The following is a 19382-nucleotide window of genomic DNA, read 5'->3' as shown; positions in this document are numbered from 1 at the left end:
CTTACGGCAAGGTTTACATCAGGTCTGGTACACAGCATGGCATACATAATAGACCCTATGGCCCAGGCATAGGGGATGACACTCATCTTTTCTCTATCTTCTGCCATGGTCGGGCATTGAGCCGTGCTCAATTGCACACCTTGCAATACAGGCAAGAACCCCTTCTTGGACTGATCCATATTGAACTTCTTCAATATCTTGTCAAGGTACGTACTTTGTGGAAGACCAATGAGGCGTCTTGATCTATCTCTATAGATCTTGATGCCTAATATATAAGCAGCTTCTCCAAGGTCCTTCATTGAAAAACACTTGTTCAAGTAGGCCTTTATGCTTCCCAAGAATTCTATATCATTTCCCATCAACAGTATGTCATCCACATATAATATGAGAAATGCTACAGAGCTCCCACTCACTTTCTTGTAAACACAGGCTTCTCCATAAGTCTGTGTAAACCCAAACGCTTTGATCATCTCATCAAATCGAATGTTCCAACTCCGAGATGCTTGCACCAGCCCATAGATGGAGCGCTGGAGCTTGCATACCTTGTTAGCATTCTTAGGATCGACAAAACCTTCTGGCTGCATCATATACAATTCTTCCTTAAGAAAGCCGTTAAGGAATGCCGTTTTGACGTCCATTTGCCATATCTCATAATCAGCGAATGCGACAATTGCTAACATGATTCGGACGGACTTCAGCTTTGCTACGGGTGAGAAAGTCTCATCGTAGTCAACCCCTTGAACTTGTCGATAACCCTTAGCGACAAGTCGAGCCTTATAGATGGTCACATTACCATCCGCGTCTGTCTTCTTCTTAAAGATCCATTTATTTTCTATGGCTCGCCGATCATCGGGCAAGTCACTCAAAGTCCATACTTCGTTTTCATACATGGATCCTATCTCGGATTGCATGGCTTCAAGCCATTTGTTGGAATCCGGGCCCGCCATCGCTTCTTCATAGTTCGAAGGTTCACCGTTGTCTAACAACATGATTTCCATGACAGGGTTGCCGTACCACTCTGGTGCGGAACGTGTCCTTGTGGACCTACGAAGTTCAGCAGTAACTTGATCTGAAGCTTCATGATCATCATCATTAACTTCCTCCCCAGTCGGTGCAGGCACCACAGGAACATCTTCCCGCGCTGTGCTACTTTCCGGTTCGGAAGGGGTGACTATCACCTCATCAAGTTCCACTTTCCTCCCACTCACTTCTTTCGAGAGAAACTCTTTCTCCAGAAAGGACCCGTTCTTGGCAACAAAGATCTTGCCTTCGGATCTGAGGTAGAAGATATACCCAATGGTTTCCTTAGGGTATCCTATGAAGATGCATTTTTCCGACTTGGGTTCGAGCTTTTCAGGTTGAAGTTTCTTGACATAAGCATCGCATCCCCAAACTTTTAGAAACGACAGCTTAGGTTTCTTCCCAAACCATAATTCATACGGTGTCGTCTCAACGGATTTTGACGGAGCCCTATTTAAAGTGAATGCGGCAGTCTCTAAAGCATAGCCCCAAAATGAGAGCGGTAGATCGGTAAGAGACATCATAGATCGCACCATATCCAATAGAGTGCGATTATGATGTTCAGACACACCATTTCGCTGAGGTGTTCCAGGCGGCGTGAGTTGTGAAACTATTCCACATTTCCTTAAGTGTGTGCCAAATTCGTGACTCAAATATTCCCCTCCACGATCTGATCGTAAGAATTTTATTTTCCTGTCACGTTGATTCTCAACCTCACTCTGAAATTCCTTGAACTTTTCAAAGGTCTCAGACTTGTGTTTCATTAGGTAGACATACCCATATCTACTCAAGTCATCAGTGAGAGTGAGAACATAACGATAGCCTCCGCGAGCCTCAACACTCATTGGACCACACACATCAGTATGTATGATTTCTAATAAGTTGGTTGCTCGCTCCATTGTTCCGGAGAACGGAGTCTTGGTCATTTTGCCCATGAGGCATGGTTCGCATGTGTCAAATGATTCATAATCGAGAGACTCTAAAAGTCCATCAGCATGGAGCTTCTTCATGCGCTTGACACCAATGTGACCAAGGCGGCAGTGCCACAAGTATGTGGGACTATCGTTGTCAACTTTACATCTTTTGGTATTCACACTATGAATATGTGTAACATCGCGTTCGAGATTCATTAAGAATAAACCATTGACCAGCGGGGCATGACCATAAAACATATCTCTCATATAAATAGAACAACCATTATTCTCGGATTTAAATGAGTAGCCATCTCGCATTAAACGAGATCCAGATACAATGTTCATGCTCAAAGCTGGCACTAAATAACAATTATTGAGGTTTAAAACTAATCCCGTAGGTAAATGTAGAGGTAGCGTGCCGACGGCGATCACATCGACCTTGGAACCATTCCCGACGTGCATCGTCACCTCGTCCTTTGCCAGTCTCCGTTTATTCCGCAGCTCTTGCTTTGAGTTACAAATATGAGCAACCGCACCGGTATCAAATACCCAGGAGCTACTACGAGTGCTAGTAAGGTACACATCAATAACATGTATATCACATATACCTTTGGTGTTGCCGGCCTTCTTGTCCGCTAAGTACTTGGGGCAGTTCCGCTTCCAGTGACCACTTCCCTTGCAATAAAAGCACTCAGTCTCAGGCTTGGGTCCATTCTTTGGCTTCTTCCCGGCAACTGGCTTACCGGGCGCGGCAACTCCCTTGCCGTCCTTCTTGAAGTTCTTCTTACCCTTGCCTTTCTTGAACTTAGTGGTTTTATTCACCATCAACACTTGATGTTCCTTTTTTATCTCCACCTCCGCTGATTTCAACATTGAATATACCTTAGGAATGGTCTTTTCCATCCCCTGCATATTGAAGTTCATCACAAAGCTCTTGTAGCTCGGTGGAAGCGACTGAAGGATTCTGTCAATGACCGCGTCATCCGGGAGATTAACTCCCAGCTGAGACAAGCGGTTGTGTAACCCAGACATTTTTAGTATGTGCTTACTGACAGAACTATTTTCCTCCATCTCACAACTGAAGAACTTGTCGGAGACTTCATATCTCTCGACCCGGGCGTGAGCTTGGAAAACCATTTTCAGCTCTTCGAACATCTCATATGCTCCGTGTTGCTCAAAACGCTTTTGGAGCCCCGGTTCTAAGCTGTAAAGCATGCCGCACTGAACGAGGGAGTAATCATCAGCACGCTGCTGCCAAGCGTTCATAACGTCTTGGTTCTCTGGGATGGGTGCTTCACCTAGCGGTGCTTCTAGGACATAATCTTTCTTGGCAGCTATGAGGATGATCCTCAGGTTCCGGACCCAGTCCGTATAGTTGCTGCCATCATATTTCAGCTTGGTTTTCTCTAGGAACGCGTTGAAGTTGAGGGCAACATTAGCGTGGGCCATTTGATCTACAAGACATATTGTAAAGATTTTAGACTAAGTTCATGATAATTAAGTTCATCTAATCAAATTATTCAATGAACTCCCACTCAGATAGACATCCCTCTAGTCATCTAAGTGAAACATGATCCGAGTCAACTAGGCCGTGTCCGATCATCACGTGAGACGGACTAGTCAACATCGGTGAACATCTTCATGTTGATCGTATCTTCTATACGACTCATGCTCGACCTTTTGGTCTTCCGTGTTCCGAGGCCATGTCTATACATGCTAGGCTCGTCAAGTCAACCTAAGTGTATTGCGTGTGTAAATCTGGCTTACACCCGTTGTATTCGAACGTTAGAATCTACCACACCCGATCATCACATGGTGCTTCGAAACAACGAACCTTCGCAACGGTGCACAGTTAGGGGGAACACTTTCTTGAAATTATTGCGAGGGATCATCTTATTTAAGCTACCGTCGTTCTAAGCAAATAAGATGTAAAACATGATAAACATCACATGCAATCAAATAGTGACATGATATGGCCAATATCATTTTGCTCCTTTTGATCTCCATCTTCGGGGCGCCATGATCATCTTCGTCACCGACATGACACCATGATCTCCATCATCGTGTCTTCATGAAGTTGTCACGCCAACGATTACTTCTACTTCTATGGCTAACGTGTTTAGCAATAAAGTAAAGTAATTTACATGGCGTTGTTCAATGACACGCAGGTCATACAAAAATAAAGACAACTCCTATGGCTCCTGCCGGTTTTCATACTCATCGACATGCAAGTCGTGATTCCTATTGCAAGAACATGATCAATCTCATACATCACATATATCATTCATCACATCCTTTTGGCCATATCACATCACACGGCATATGCTGCAAAAACAAGTTAGACGTCCTCTAATTGTTGTTGCAAGTTTTTACGTGGCTGCTATAGGTTTCTTAGCAAGAACATTTCTTACCTACGCCAAAACCACAACGTGATATGCCAATTTCTATTTACCCTTCATAAGGACCCTTTTCATCGAATCCGTTCCGACTAAAGTGGGAGAGACAGACACCCGCTAGCCACCTTATGCAACTAGTGCATGTCAGTCGGTGGAACCTGTCTCACGTAAGCGTACGTGTAAGGTCGGTCCGGGCCGCTTCATCCCACGATGCCGCCGAAACAAGATAAGACTAGTAGTGGCAAGAAAATTGACAACATCTACGCCCACAACAAGTTTGTGTTCTACTCGTGCATAGAAACTACGCATAGACCTAGCTCATGATGCCACTGTTGTCGATCGTTGCAGAAATTAAAAAATTTCTACGCATCACCAAGATCAATCTATGGAGTCATCTAGCAACGAGAGAGAGGAGTGAATCTACATACCCTTGTAGATTGCGAGCGGAAGCGTTCAAGTGAACGGGGTTGATGGAGTCGTACTCCTCGTGATCCAAATCACCGATGACCGAGCGCCGAACGAACGGCACCTCCGCGTTCAACACACGTACGGTTGGGAAGACGTCTCCTCCTTCTTGATCCAGCAAGGGGAGAGGAGAGGTTGATGGAGACCCAGCAGCACGACGGCGTGGTGGTGGAAGTAGCGGGAATTCCAACAGGGCTTCGCCAAGCGCTGCGGGAGGAGGGAGATGTGTCACGGGAGGGAGAGGGAGGCGCCAGGGCTTGGGTGCTGCTTCCCTCCCTCCCTCCTCTATATATAGGGCCCCTAGGGGGGCGCCGGCCCTAGGAGATCCCATCTCCAAGGGGGGCGGCGGCCAAGGGGGGGACTTGCCCCCCAAGTCAAGTGGGGCGCCCCCCACCCCTAGGGTTTCCAACCCTAGGCGCAGGGGAGGCCCAAGGGGGCGCACCAGCCCACCAAGGGCTGGTTCCCTTCCCCACTTCAGCCCATGGGGCCCTCCGGGATAGGTGGCCCCACCCGGTGGACCCCCGGGACCCTTCCGATGGTCCCGGTACAATACCGGTGACCCCCGAAACATTCCCGGTGGCCGAAACTGGACTTCCTATATATAATTCTTCACCTCCGGACCATTCCGAAACTCCTCGTGATGTCCGGGATCTCATCCGGGACTCCGAACAACTTTTGGGTTACTGCATACTAGTATCTCTACAACCCTAGCGTCACCGAACCTTAAGTGTGTAGACCCTACGGGTTCGGGAGACATGCAGACATGACCGAGACGACTCTCCGGTCAATAACCAACAGCGGGATCTGGATACCCATGTTGGCTCCCACATGTTCCACGATGATCTCATCGGATGAACCACGATGTCGAGGATTCAATCAATCCCGTATACAATTCCCTTTGTCAATCGGTACGTTACTTGCCCGAGATTCGATCGTCGGTATCCCAATACCTTGTTCAATCTCGTTACCGGCAAGTAACTTTACTCGTACCGTAATGCATGATCCCGTGACCAAACACTTGGTCACATTGACCTCATTATGATGATGCATTACCGAGTGGGCCCAGAGATACCTCTCCGTCATACGGAGTGACAAATCCCAATCTCGATTCGTGCCAACCCAACAGACACTTTCGGAGATACCCGTAGTGCACCTTTATAGCCACCCAGTTACGTTGTGACGTTTGGCACACCCAAAGCACTCCTATGGTATCCGGGAGTTGCACAATCTCATGGTCTAAGGAAATGATACTTGACATTTGGAAAAGCTCTAGCAAACGAACTACACGATCTTGTGCTATGCTTAGGATTGGGTCTTGTCCATCACATCATTCTCCTAATGATGTGATCCCGTTATCAATGACATCCAATGTCCATAGTCAGGAAACCATGACTATCTGTTGATCAACGAGCTAGTCAACTAGAGGCTCACTAGGGACATGTTGTGGTCTATGTATTCACACATGTATTACGATTTCCGGATAACACAATTATAGCATGAACAATATACAATTATCATGAACAAGGAAATATAATAATAACCATTTTATTATTGCCTCTAGGGCATATTTCCAACACAGCTATCCCCTTCATCAGCCCGAGACCAATCACAGGGAGGGTAGATCACCAAGGCACCGCTCAAGATTGCGAGGAAACCCAAAACCCTAGATGTCCCCACCAGGGGAATAGAGAACCCTAGACGTCACCGCCAGGGGAATAGATAGGTATGGTGCTTTCTCACAAGATTTGTCTCTTACAAATTCCCCTTTAATACCATGGTGTAAAAAAATCCCCTTTAATACTAGACATAAAAAATCATTTTAGGCCTCCTTTGGTTTGTAGGGATCTTGTAGAAATTTCATAGGATATGACTTTCAAAGAAAAAAAATCCTATGGAGCCCTTTGTTTTGTAGGAATAGGTTCCTATTTCTATATAGGATAGGATCCAATCCTTCACATTTCAAAGGAAAGAAACTAGTAGCCTAGACTCAGTGGAAAAAAATCCTATTCAAGGCATCAAATGGCATCTCTTTGGCTGCAGCGGTGTGTTTGGTTTCTACCTGGAAACTGCTTTGTCCTTTTGTGATTAGAATACTTTATTCAAACAGTAGATTATATCTCATGTGTCCTTAATCAGTGCCAGGCGAGTCTGCGACGCGTCCAGGCGAGTTTGCGACGCGTCCAGGCGAAGGAAACCAGACGCCTGGACCGGGCTAATCACTTTGCCTGGACGTTTTCTTTTCTTTTTATTTTCACCAGGCTAATCACACAACGAGACCAGACAGGTATATTCATTTTGAAGCACAAACCAAACAACTACGAGCGTGTTGGCAGCCGTAGCAGTCGGGCCTGGCTAGCTCAAGCCTAGCTTACATGAGGCTGGTTAGCAAATGCAACCTCTAAACCAAACATGTGCAACCTGTTTGGTTGCCCGCATTTAGTTCTTACACATTAGGGGATAGCTTAGTGCATGGTGTTTGGTTGCCTGCGTTGTCTGAACTCACACATAAGCATGTTGTTTGTTTGCATGCAACGCCTGTTGTCTGATAACCTCTTTGGCGGTGTGGTGAGGTTACCAGCACATAGCGGCATGAGGAAAAAGACACAAAACCGAACATAGTAGTAAGCAGTTATAAATATTGTGCCACACTTAAACAAATCAGTTCAAACGCAAAAACAGATCGATATTAAACTAAAGCAGCTGGAGCATATGATGGGTTGCCCTAGGCGATCACGACGAAGGCGTCGTCGTGCCTCCCGCACCTGGTCACCGCTTCAATGCCATCATCATTGAAGACGATGACCTTTAACATGTCGGGAATCAGCAGCTTGAAGGTCACCATGTACCCTATCTTGATCTGACGAACGACAGTGAAGGTTGCCCAACCCTGATCGAGGGTGACCCTGCTATTCAATAGTCGGACAGTGACCCTCCAGGAGCAGTCGGTGTTCGTCTTCAGCTTGAACTCCTGTGGCACGGACGGGAGCTGCTTCGTGAAGTCCAGTGTCATAGGTATGGCCTTGAACTTGGGGGCCATAATCACCTTGCAGAAGGTGGTTGGCCCTCCCACCTCATGGTAGTGTCCGTAGTTCTGGCGCTTGCCGCTTGGGGGCTCCTCCGGCACGTCGTCGTCCGTGGTCGGGCTCTGGATGGGCGTCACCTCTGAGGGCGGCACCACGTCCTTGCCCTTGTCCTGTTCCTTTGATGCCACCATCTTTTTTCCCTTGTTCCACGTCCTTGCCCTTGTCCTGTTCCTTTGATGCCATCACCTGTTTTCCACGCGGATCTAGTTAGATCTTATGCGTGCAACCAAACGCTCCCTAGGCCAACTTCAGGCAGTATCCCGGCACTATCCAGGAGTGTGGACGCAAACCAAAGAAGACCTTGTCCCTATCGTTTGCCCCACTTGTCATCCCCGATGTTAGAATTGTGTCGAATATTATTGTACAAGTTAGGTTACAGTTGGACTTGGAGTCGTATGGTGTGTAGACAGGATATGGAGTCGTGTCCTAATAGGACACTTGTATCCTAGGCCTCTTATATATAGTAGGAGTAGACACACGATGTAACCTATGCCAACATAATAGCACGGGTACGCGGGGGAGCCGGCGGCCTGTGCCGGCGCCCGAGCGGCCGGGGTTGCGGTATTGTAGCGGTGTCATGGGGAGGAGCGCCCGTAGTCAGGCCCCGGGGACGTAGCCATGATGGTGAACCTCATTAACAAATCTCGGTGTCATGCTTGTGTGATTGCTTGGTCCTCGGTAGATTGACGATGCGCCTCGGATTTATTTTAACAAGTGGTATCCTGAGCAAGGATCGAAGAGGTTGCGGTTCCGTCGATCTAGAGGAAGGAGAACACGAAGCTATCGGCGAAATCTGGCGACGTGCAAGGACTAATCGGAATCGGCGGCGTGTGGTCGCATGGATTGACCGGTTTGCTCGAAGCGGAAGGATTTGCGATGGCGTGCGTCGTGTTTGGGTTGAAAGCAATTAGAGAAGTTTTCGACGAGTTCGTTCAGCGGCAGATTCGATCCAGGAGGCGGCGGCTAGGGCACGGAGCGGCGGCTAGGGCAGGGCTACAGGAGGCAGCGTCCAGGCGGCGCGGTTAGTTGGCGCCCAGGGCCCATGTCGCGTGCGTGAGACTGCTGCTTTGATGCGCTGAGGCCCAAGGCGGCCCAGTGGTGGTCCGATCTACTGGCAGCAAGCCGAAACGTGTTGATGGTCCAGGCGGGGCCGGTTAGCGCGATGCGTGGCGGAAAGCTGGAGGCAAAGGCGCGCGTGTTGGTACCGCGTAGTGGCCAGGGCAGATTGAGATTTGTTTAAAGAAAAATAGATGGCACAAGGACCGAACCAGAGGAAGTCAAACCGTGACATGGCTTGCTATCAAGTGTGAGAAAACAAAAAATCTGAAGCTACGTATGGTACGTGCACATAGACAAGCTCCAGGGGACTAATTTTGTGGATTTCTCTGTTGGTACACAATTTGTGTATGGATGGCGATGGTCTCGGTTATAGCTCGAGGAGTCTGGAGTGTGCCGTGACAGGGATCATGCATACAAGGCGTCAAGTAATGCACGGAGATGTGCGGGCGGACACGACGCAGGATGGCAATGGTCTCGGTTATAGCTCGAGGAGTCTGGAGTGTGCCGTGACAGGGATCATGCATACAAGGCGTCAAGTAATGCACGGAGATGCGCGGGCGGACACGACGCAGGATGGAGCATGGTTGTAGTCGGATAATTTCGGCTGGGTTGGACTGGATAGTCTGATGGACCGACATGGATATTGGTCAAAGTAGAAGACGGCGGTGATTTCGGCGACGACGACATAGGAGCGTGATGCTGATGGTGGCCGACTTCTGGGGCGTGGAAACACGTGGTGCAGGCCTGAGGGTTTGTGCGGCTTCGACAGACTATGGCGCAGGGTTGATTCAAGGCAGTATACACATGAGAGAGCTTGAAGTCGACGGAGCGCGGGGTAGCAAAGCGCAGGTACATGGAGTCATGTTGAAGGTGGAGCTGGAGTCTGATGGATGACTTCACTCTGTGCTGATGGAGGGGCTACGGCGTAAGAATTCGGAGAGTCGAAGCCTATTTCAGCGGGATAGCGAGAGACACGTGGATCGGACTGGGTACCAGTGGTCTGATGGAGACGTGACACTCGGCATCGGTCGGTGATGATCGGTGGTTCTCTGCAGTGGGGGTTGAGGCAGTGTGGGCTAGCTACCCGGGAGACTCCACCAGGACAGCAGAGGCTCGACGCGGTGATAGCAGCGAGGTGTGCGGTAAGCACGGGACACAACGACAGGCTCAAGGCACTTAGAGGTCAGATATGTTGTCAGACAAAGTGTGTAGGGGTGCTGAAGCAGTGTTGACGAGTACCGGATTCAAGTTGGTGACTGGGTCTATCGGTGCCGGTTGATGGACAAGAGTTGACCATGGTGAATCTGAGAAAGTGGTGGAGAGTCTGAAATTGTCAAAAGCTGAGAGAGTACATGACCGTATATTCTGTGGTGTTCAGTGCACATGGCAAAGTGTGGATGACGGGTACAGAAGAAGGCGGAGTGCTATAGCTGTGGGACATATCAGAGACTATCCGGGAAAAAGGGTGAGACAACTGCGAATTTGACTCAGGGTGACACAAGGCGACAGTGAAATTCCTTCAAGTTTCAGACAGGCGGTCAAGAAAGAGCAGTGATGTTGAGTTCAGGTAACTCTTATGTGTGACACCTAATATGTGAGTTGTTCACTTTCACGCAGGTTAGTGATCGGTGTGTGATGGCGTTGGACGGATACTCTGAAAGTTGGGAGCACGGATTAGAGTAACAAGGAACTTAATTTTGCTCGAGTGTTGACTGTGGTCAAGAAAAGGAGGGAGTACAAGTTGCAGGTGGAGTCACATGGAGTCTGGGAGTAGCAGGAATGCTCATGGCGTATCTCAAGTCCAATGTACATGGAAGTTCGACGCATGGATGAATTCAAGGCGGTGAAGAATATTGGCCAAGGTGGAGTTTGTTAGAATTGTGTCGAATATTATTGTACAAGTTAGGTTACAGTTGGACTTGGAGTCGTACGGTGTGTAGACAGGATATGGAGTCGTGTCCTAATAGGACACTTGTATCCTAGGCCTCTCATATATAGTAGGAGTAGACACACGATGTAACCTATGCCAACATAATAGCATGGGTACGCGGGGAGCCGGCAGTGTATGCCGGCGCCCGTGCGGCCGGGTTGCGGTATTGTAGCGGTGTCATAGGAGGAGCGCCCGTAGTCAGGCCCCGGGACGTAGCCCTAATGATGAACCTCGTTAACAAATCTTGATGTTATGCTTGTGTGATTGCTTGGTCCTCGGTCGATCGACGGTGCGCCTCGGATTTATTCTAACACTCGGTCGCCTCCCACTCCATTACCCTTTCTCCGCTCGCTCCAGTCGTCCGGCGCCGACACGCTGTTCCCTCGCCGTTCCGCCTCCACCTCCACCTCGACTGCGTGCGCTAGCCCGCCCGCACTTTCCACGACCCGGCTTGCCTTCGGAGCGAGGGGAGGGAAACGATGGTGGCCATCGCCGCGCTCGCGGACGGCAAGAGGCCCGTCGCTCCCTTCCATCTGCTCCTACCTCCTCTTCATCTCCTTCTCCCCGTTGAAGAAAATCTTAGGCGATTTAGTCGACATTAAATACCTGACGGGTTTAGTGATCTTGTTGCTGTGTGCAGGTGGGCGGGGATTTCTCAGACGGGGAAGCCCGGCGCGAAGGCTCCTAAACCCATCAACTTGCCGAACCAGAGGTAGCATTTCTAACCCTAGCACTTGGCATCTGCTGGAGAAGCTCCTGATCGAGGCATTTGCTTCTGTCAAATATTTATCACTAGCTTCTTTCGTGTCTTGTGAAATTGATGTGCTGAGGGTCTGTTTGCCTAGGTTGGACAGCCATGGCCTCCGCAGTGACGAGATTGTTCCAAAGTAAGATTTCTCCCTGTGATAATTTTCTGGGTGCTGCTAGTATGGTTCTGGACGCGCACATATCTTTGAGGTATCTGGTTTATACAGTACTAGTTAAATAGAGAAAGGAAATTATGCCAAAAACATCACATGCTAGGTGCGTGTACCCCTTGGAAGATTGGATAATACAACTGTATGTTTGTCAAGTTTTTTTTTTCCATGTTAGTCAGTAAGTTTTGCTTCTCTGGTGAAACAATAGCCTGAAAGGGCATGCGACATGTGGATTCCTTCACTATACTGTCCAGGCAACCCTTGTTTACGCAAGCTGAGATGATGTTTCATTCTTGTTGCCGTCTGATGGAAATTTTGCATGGATGTTAGGGGCACGACCACTTGGGGCGGCAAATCAATGCTCCCAGCATCAAATGCATGGGCTTCACCTTTGCTTCTGAATCCCAAGAATGATAGAGCTTCTGGTTCACCTAGCCACATTGATGATCGTCCTTCTTCCCGAGGAAGCTCGACGTCATCATCATCAGTTGGAAGTGACTTCCTTGACTTACCATCGTATCGTTTGCCAATGGCCGTAAATTATCCTCTAAGCACAGAGACAAGATCAGGGAGCTTGCAAGTTTCTCATTTTCCAGATTCTTTCAGTAATATTCTAAAAGCACCGTTGAAAGCTGTTGGCAGACGGGTATGCACCTCTACTATAAATCAAGTTGGCAATTAACTGAGGATTTTCTTATAGTAAATTTTGCCAATGTAGGCACCTACATCACAGGGGAAAGGGTTCAGCCTAAGTATGGATGATTTCCCAGTACTTGGCTCCAGAAACTCTGCGTCAAACAGTCAACAAGGTGGCAAAGTGCAACATTACATTTGGTTTTCACAAAGTCTGTTTGTAGTTCATTTATTCACACTATATTGTATCTGAATGCATATTGTTGTTTGGCACCAAGTTATCTGGAACAGAATAGATATGCCGGTATTTTATTTGGTTGGACATCTCCATAAATTCTGTCTAAACTGATAGTTTCTGGGGCTAAAAGCTTTAACCGTTCTATATGGTTAATCAGTCACATTTGTTCTCCCTACTCATTATCTTTTCTGTTACAGGGCAAATTTCAGGAAGGTGGCCAACTATTGCTTCTGGTATTGTGGCAACACAAGATAAACAAGGAAAGAACCCGATAACTGGTATACACTCGCTTGATGAATCTACGAGCTATCCCACTCTTTTGTATTCCATACCCCAAATATCATCATAGGATCATAGCAATCTGTGTTCAGTAAATGTAATTTCCTTTTAATATGATAGATATGCTCTAAGATTCCTTATTTGACAGGAACTGGTGAGGTAATTTTGTCTTGCAGTTATGAGCATGAAATTATCTCAAGAATGGACTATGTTTGCAAAGGAGACGATCCTATTCCTGCTGCAAAGTTTATAAGGGGAGCTGAGCAGGCTCAACTGCATGATCCCCAAGTTCCTAATATATGTATACCTCCTCCATTGTTGGATTACTGGCATCGTCCTCCTGATCAGCCACCTGATGAAAATGGAAAATTGCATAGTGGAGAGGTGCCATATGGTCCGTACAAGCATGCTGACCCGACTGGCTTTGCTGTTGAATCTCTTGCTCATCGTGATCAGTTCACGCTCAACGAGGAGGCACTAGCAAAGCAGGATACTGGACATGGTGGGTATTATCCAGACAAGAGGGATATATCTCATGCTCACATGCCTGCTGATTGTTGTGTCATAAATCAATCTTGCCATGTTCTTGGGAAGGTCAAGAATGGCCATGCAGATGTACTTGAGATCGAGAAGCAACCTATCATCAAGAAGGATGTGGCTCTATTAGAGAAAATCAAGTGTCTAAACAACAAAGCTAGAAATTTCCGTGCCCTTAACTTGTCCAATCTACCTTCATCTCTACTCAAGGACTCCAAGGTTAAACACCCAAAAATCATCCGTGTCGAGGAAGATCGTGTGACAAAATATGTTCCCTTCAGTGCTTCCACCAGTGAGACTGGTCCTGCCTTTGACAGGCTTAATTCTGTTTCTCAAAGCAGCAGTTCTGTGTCAACTAATCCATCAAATGGGCCTGATAAGGGTGTAACTGTTGTTTGTCTGTCAGAAAAACAAGTTACTGAATTCAGCCAAGCTGGAAAAGTTGGCAAATCTGCTGATCGCCATGCATATGGAAGAAGCGATATCTCAAGAAACATGCTTGATGGTTCTGCTCAGGACATGCCATCTCGTATTACTGGACATGGATGTGAAGAGCACTCCATGATTGACTCTTTGCGAGGAGTTCTTATGGTAGATGCTCAACAAGACCAACTTCTTTCTAGGAACACCTCTCAGCAGCCACATGTGACAGTCGCTGATAAGGAGCCAAATTGGCTTCATTGTGAAGACCAGGTATGTGGTTTTTGTCTCCTTAGGTATTGTCCTCTGATAAAATTGGAGTAGTTGCCGATTTCTGTGATTATTTCTTACACGGAAACTCATGAGTAATGAGATGCATAGAAAGATAAAAAAAATGCAAAACATCCTTTTTCTTCTGTACCTGTACAATTTGATTGAAGTGTTCATACTAGGGTTAGCGGTAGGCAGGTGAGCGTCCAGGGAGGTTTGGACACTATGACTTATTCAGTGTGTATGTCACTTCTGCTGCACAAAATTTTCCATGGCATCTACCTGGCGACGGATGTCATGTTTCTTTATCGCATTAAGGTTTCATGTAGCGTTTGTTTCGTAAAACTTGGACCCGAGAACCCAATCCTGTAAACCTTGATATTAGAAATGTTTCTGCCACTCCTAAAGTCCTTCCAGTAATGCCCTTTACTCGATTAATTCATTTATCTCTATTAGACCTTGCAGTCTTGCTGATGTAGATACCTATCTTCCAAGAGTTACTCTCTGCCCCTGTACAGTGTGATTCTTTCATGTATGGTAATAGAGTTCCACAAATTTTGTTTAAGCACATCCTTTTTATTATAATGTCATTCCACTTCTATTACCTGCAGATGCTTTAATAGAGGGCCCAGCAAAGTGGCACACACACACAGAAATGAAATGTTTATAATTGGCAAGCAAATACTGCAATAATGTTGCTAAGAGTTTCTTGTGCCATGGTTGTTGTTTAACTAGTGTTTTTCTGGTGCATTCAGCATTCCAGAATGAGATATTTGTCTGCTCAAGCTGCGAAACAACTACAGGACGCGGAGAAGTGGATTAGTCAACAAAATACAAATGCTATTGCAAAACTGGAAGAATTGAGGAGGTATCAATCAATAGAGTCAGAAGTCCAATGATGCACCCCCAGACGCAGATATGTACTGCAAGCCAAAAACGCGAGATGATGTGACTGCTAAATGTGCTAGTTCAGTGGCAGATACATGTTGTATTGTCTCTGCTGATGGTCATAATGCGCCTCAGCCAGTAGCTGGAGTCAAGATTAGTGAAGTTTCTATTGGTTCCAGTGCAGCATCAAATACTTCAGGTGTTAGTAAAGGTTATAATTTCAGGTCTTCAGCCAAGAGCACACAGGTTAACATGATGGAACACATTTCCCTCAACTCACTGTCACATGACAACAGTACTCCAGAACACTGGCCAATGGAGCACAGGCAAATGCATTTTGGTTCATGGGAGAGAAATATAACAGATAGGGAGATACCTGCAGACACGAAGGGTGCTGAAGCTAAAAATCATGACGACCTCTTGACCAGAAACAAGAGCAGCAGGAGGAACTTTAATTCAGTTAGGCCTGCAGCGCCACCTGTGTTTAATGAGAAGAATTCTACAGAAGTCCTGAGTATGCAGAAAACCCATGTTCCATGTATTGCCATTAATAGTTCTATAATTCCTGCCAAGGTTACTTCTGTTACAGGTCTTATTGTGGGTAATATAATGCTTGATGATGTTCCACTTGCATCAGTAAACCGGGAGTGGGCAGTACCGGCCAAGGAAGTACATGATACAGCTAGTAGCCTCTAAGGGCCTCGGCAGGTCAAGAAATCAGAAAAGAACCAGCATGGTCTACTGCCTGTCGAGACTCCAATTTCAAACGATAGTGTCATGTGCAAACCGATTAAACAGGCAGGGAGGAAAGAAGAGCATGCAGAAGGAGGTCCGAATGGTATGGCTGTAGTTGATGGACTTGCTTTGGTGGTGAAAAATCTCGCAAAACCGGCAGAGTACTTCAATGTGGCAGATGTTATACAGGAGTCATCTGACCAGTGGCAGCAAGGAGATGTGCAATTTGAGTCCAAGGCCCATGGTGGTACCGAAGACCGTTCAAAACTAACTGAAATGGTGTCCTTGCCTGACAATACTTGGGAAAAGCATCCGGCGACTGACAGTCCAAGGCGCTACCATGTTGAGGCCCAAAGGAATGTGGGGATTCGCTATGGTTACAGGGAGAGGGCAGGCAGGGGACGCTTCTTCCACGAATCACCAGCTCCGTCTAGGGCTCGCTGGATGCCTAAATACATCTCCCATCCTCAGAGCGATGCACAATATGATGGGGTCTCTGAATGGCTGCAGGATTCCCACCAATTCTTATAGGACATGGACAACGCACAGGGATTGGACAGCAAACCGACTCAGATAGCTGACAGAGATGCTGGAATGGATCTGCAGGGTGGAGAAGGCAATGTAGGCATGAGCTTCGTAGATGAAAACCCCTTGATATGGAACGAAACAGAGTGGGAGTATCAGCCTCTCTTTCCAGCGCCACATCGCCTTGGCCAACAACACGGTGACTCGAGTGATGATGGTCAAAGGGGTAGAGGCAGACACTCTGAGTACCGCCAACAACACGGTGACGCGAGTGATGATGGTCAGAGGGGTAGAGGCAGACACTCCGAGTACCACTATCCGGAGCCGGTAAGATCTCGTGATACTGCACCTGACATCCAGTGGAACCCCGGCGGTGCTGACAATCATCAGTATCCGGCCTATTCAAGACCGGGAATGCACACGGAGCGCAGGTACTATATTTGAAGGTCGCTGTTGGGTAGCTGTGCTCCATACAATCATCACCAATCCAGTCCTGTAACCAATCCCATGAATGTTCGTGTGAGTTGCTGAAGCGTAGATAGCCTTTTGTCAGCTCTGTTTCTTTCTTTCTTTCTTCTCTGGGCTTGCGATGATCTATTTACTTGTAAGATGCTGGTCCTGTTTATCTTATGGAGACCTTTATCTTGTAAGTTTTATCTGAAGAATATTCTACTTCTGATGGCCGAATTCTGCACGGATCGCTGTTTGGGTGTCACGAGAAACTTATCTGATTGATTTGTCCAATTAGCAGTTTTTTTTTTCTCTTTCTTGGGCGTATCGCTTTTGTTCTTCTCCTCTGTTTCCCTTGCGCGTGCTATGCGCCGGCCGGCTTTCGGCCGGTCCACCTCCAGCCGTGCGATCATCTTCTTTCCCTAACCCTCGCACGCACACCAGTACCTACCCCCGGTGACTGGACGTTAGGCAACAGATCCTCGCGATCCACTCCTTCCGTTCCGCGCGTGATCTTCTCCTGCTTCCTTTTTATTTTCTGGAAAAAACGTGATAAAAATATTATGGGAGGTGGGACTCAAACTCGTTACCTCTTCGCCCATCATCACTTGTCATATCTACCTGGTCTTGTTTTGACTTGTGATTACAAAAAAGATCGATAAAAATTTATACTGATACATACGCGACTAGAAAAACAAGCCATTTTCCTTTCTTTCTTTTTACCATTTTTTCTTCCCTGTTGTACACAGTAATTCGTGCATGATAGACCTGATAACTCATGCACCGCTGTAACTTTTTGACCCTAGGTAAAAAATTGTTGTAATACACCCCGATAGCTTATCTGTAAAAGAGTGTGGTAATTATATGTCACGAACCTGATAACTCACTCACAAACACCGTGGTATCTATTGACCCGAAGGAAAAAATGTTGTCGTAACACATCCCGATAACTTATCTGTAAAAATAGCATGGTAATTTATATGCTATGAATCAGATAACTCACACACAAACACTATGGTAATGTTTTTTACCATAGGAATTTTTTTTATAACACACCCCAATAACTCCCTATAAAGAGCATGGTAATATATACGCCACGAACCTGATAACTCACTCACAAATACTGTTGTAACTATGGGCCCAGAGGAAAAAGGTTGTTGTAACACACCCCGATAACTTTTTCGTTGACGTCTGGAAAATAGCTTTTCGTTGACAATAATAAAAAACCATGAATTGAGAAAAAAAGTATCCTACATGGGATTCAAACCTGCATCAGGTAGCAAGGACACACCTAATACCAAGACCAACAACCATTACACCAACCTACACTATTGTTTAATACTTGAAAACAAAATCTTTTAAAACCATTTCTCACCATTGTCAGATGACAAAACGAAGGTATTTTCCTCAATCTTTTCCACTGCATAAATGGTGATGTACTATACGTGTGAATGTATAGAGGGGCTCCTCTATGACTTTTTATCAGGGTCAGGTACATAAGTTATTAGGTCTGTGATGTGTGAGTTACCATGCTATTCACACAAAAGTTACCGAGAGGATGTTTTATCAACCCTCCGCCCCCCACCCCCATCGCCAAAGTTATCAGGACCGGGGTACATAAGTTATCAGGTCTACGATGTGTGAGTTACCATGCTATTGACACAAAAGCTACCGAGGGGATATTTCATCAACTCCCCCCCCCCTCGTTGCCAAAGTTACCAGGATGGGGTGCATAAGTTATTAGGTCTGTGATGTGTAAGTTACCATACTATTAATACAAAAAGTTATCGAATGTATGTTTACACAAGTTTTTATTTGGGTCAAGAAAGATACCACGATATTTGTACATAAGCTACCAGGTCTACGATGTGTGAGTTATCATGCTATTGACACAAAAGCTATCGAGGGGATATTTCATCAACTCCCCCCACCCCTCGTTGCCAAAGTTACCAGGATAGGGTGCATAAGTTATCAGGTCTGTGCTGTGTGAGTTACCGTGCTATTCACACAAAAGTTCGTCAACTCCCCCCCTCCCCCGGTCGCCAAACTTACCAGGACAAGGGTACATAAGTTATCGGGTCTGCAATGTGTGAGTTATCGTGGTATTCATAGAAAAGTTACCGGGGGATATAACTCCTCAAAAGGAAAAAAAGAAAAAGGAAGCAACAAGGAATGGTCAAATAGTATGACGTGCATTCTTTTGCACAAAAAATAGTCCAGCTGAGCTGGTTAGTGTGTCTTTCACGTTAGCTGCTTGCCATGGGTTCAAATCCCATATCCAGCGTCATTTTTTTCACTAAAATGTAACCAGGGCGTGCCAATAGATCTAGCACCCAAAAAATAACAGATCTAATCCAGAGAAAAATCGCGGCAGTCAAGGCCATAGTCTCCGGATTCTTCCCACTAAATTCGCCATCAAGTTAGCAAGTCAATCACATTTTAAATCTTGAAAACAGAGCCACTATGTAATACATTCATAGTCTAGGCGCTTTTGCCAACAACAAACTCTGGGTGTGTTGGTTACTATGGTGGTGCACCTGTAGGAGGTCGGGGGTTCGAATCCTGTCCTGGCCGCTCCACCCTTTCTTTTTCTCGTGGAGTTTCTGCACCGCATGATTAGGAT

At 46.6% G+C, this 19382-nt stretch overlaps 1 protein-coding gene across 2 annotated transcripts; it reads left to right on the top strand.

Annotated features, from left to right (window-relative positions):
- The first annotated feature begins 11152 nt into the window (after nt 1–11152).
- LOC109756456 (uncharacterized) lies at nt 11153–17003 on the top strand. 2 transcript variants are annotated; one of them, XM_020315292.4, is made up of 8 exons: nt 11153–11381; nt 11508–11579; nt 11713–11754; nt 12115–12430; nt 12503–12593; nt 12853–12933; nt 13083–14164; nt 14917–17003. In XM_020315292.4, exons 1-8 carry the CDS (start codon nt 11347–11349, stop codon nt 15058–15060), a joined length of 1863 nt encoding a protein of 620 aa, XP_020170881.1. In that variant the 5' UTR covers nt 11153–11346; the 3' UTR covers nt 15061–17003. The 2 variants fall into 2 exon arrangements, with proteins under 2 accessions (XP_020170881.1, XP_020170887.1); XM_020315298.4 differs by having other exon boundaries at nt 11203–11381; nt 14773–17003.
- Nucleotides 17004–19382: the final 2379 nt, after the last annotated feature.

This window comes from Aegilops tauschii, chromosome 4 (assembly GCF_002575655.3).
Source record: "Aegilops tauschii subsp. strangulata cultivar AL8/78 chromosome 4, Aet v6.0, whole genome shotgun sequence".
NCBI classification, from domain to species: Eukaryota; Viridiplantae; Streptophyta; class Magnoliopsida; order Poales; family Poaceae; genus Aegilops; species Aegilops tauschii.
Note: the sequence above shows the minus strand (reverse complement) of the source record. Positions and strands in the feature narration are given on the sequence as shown.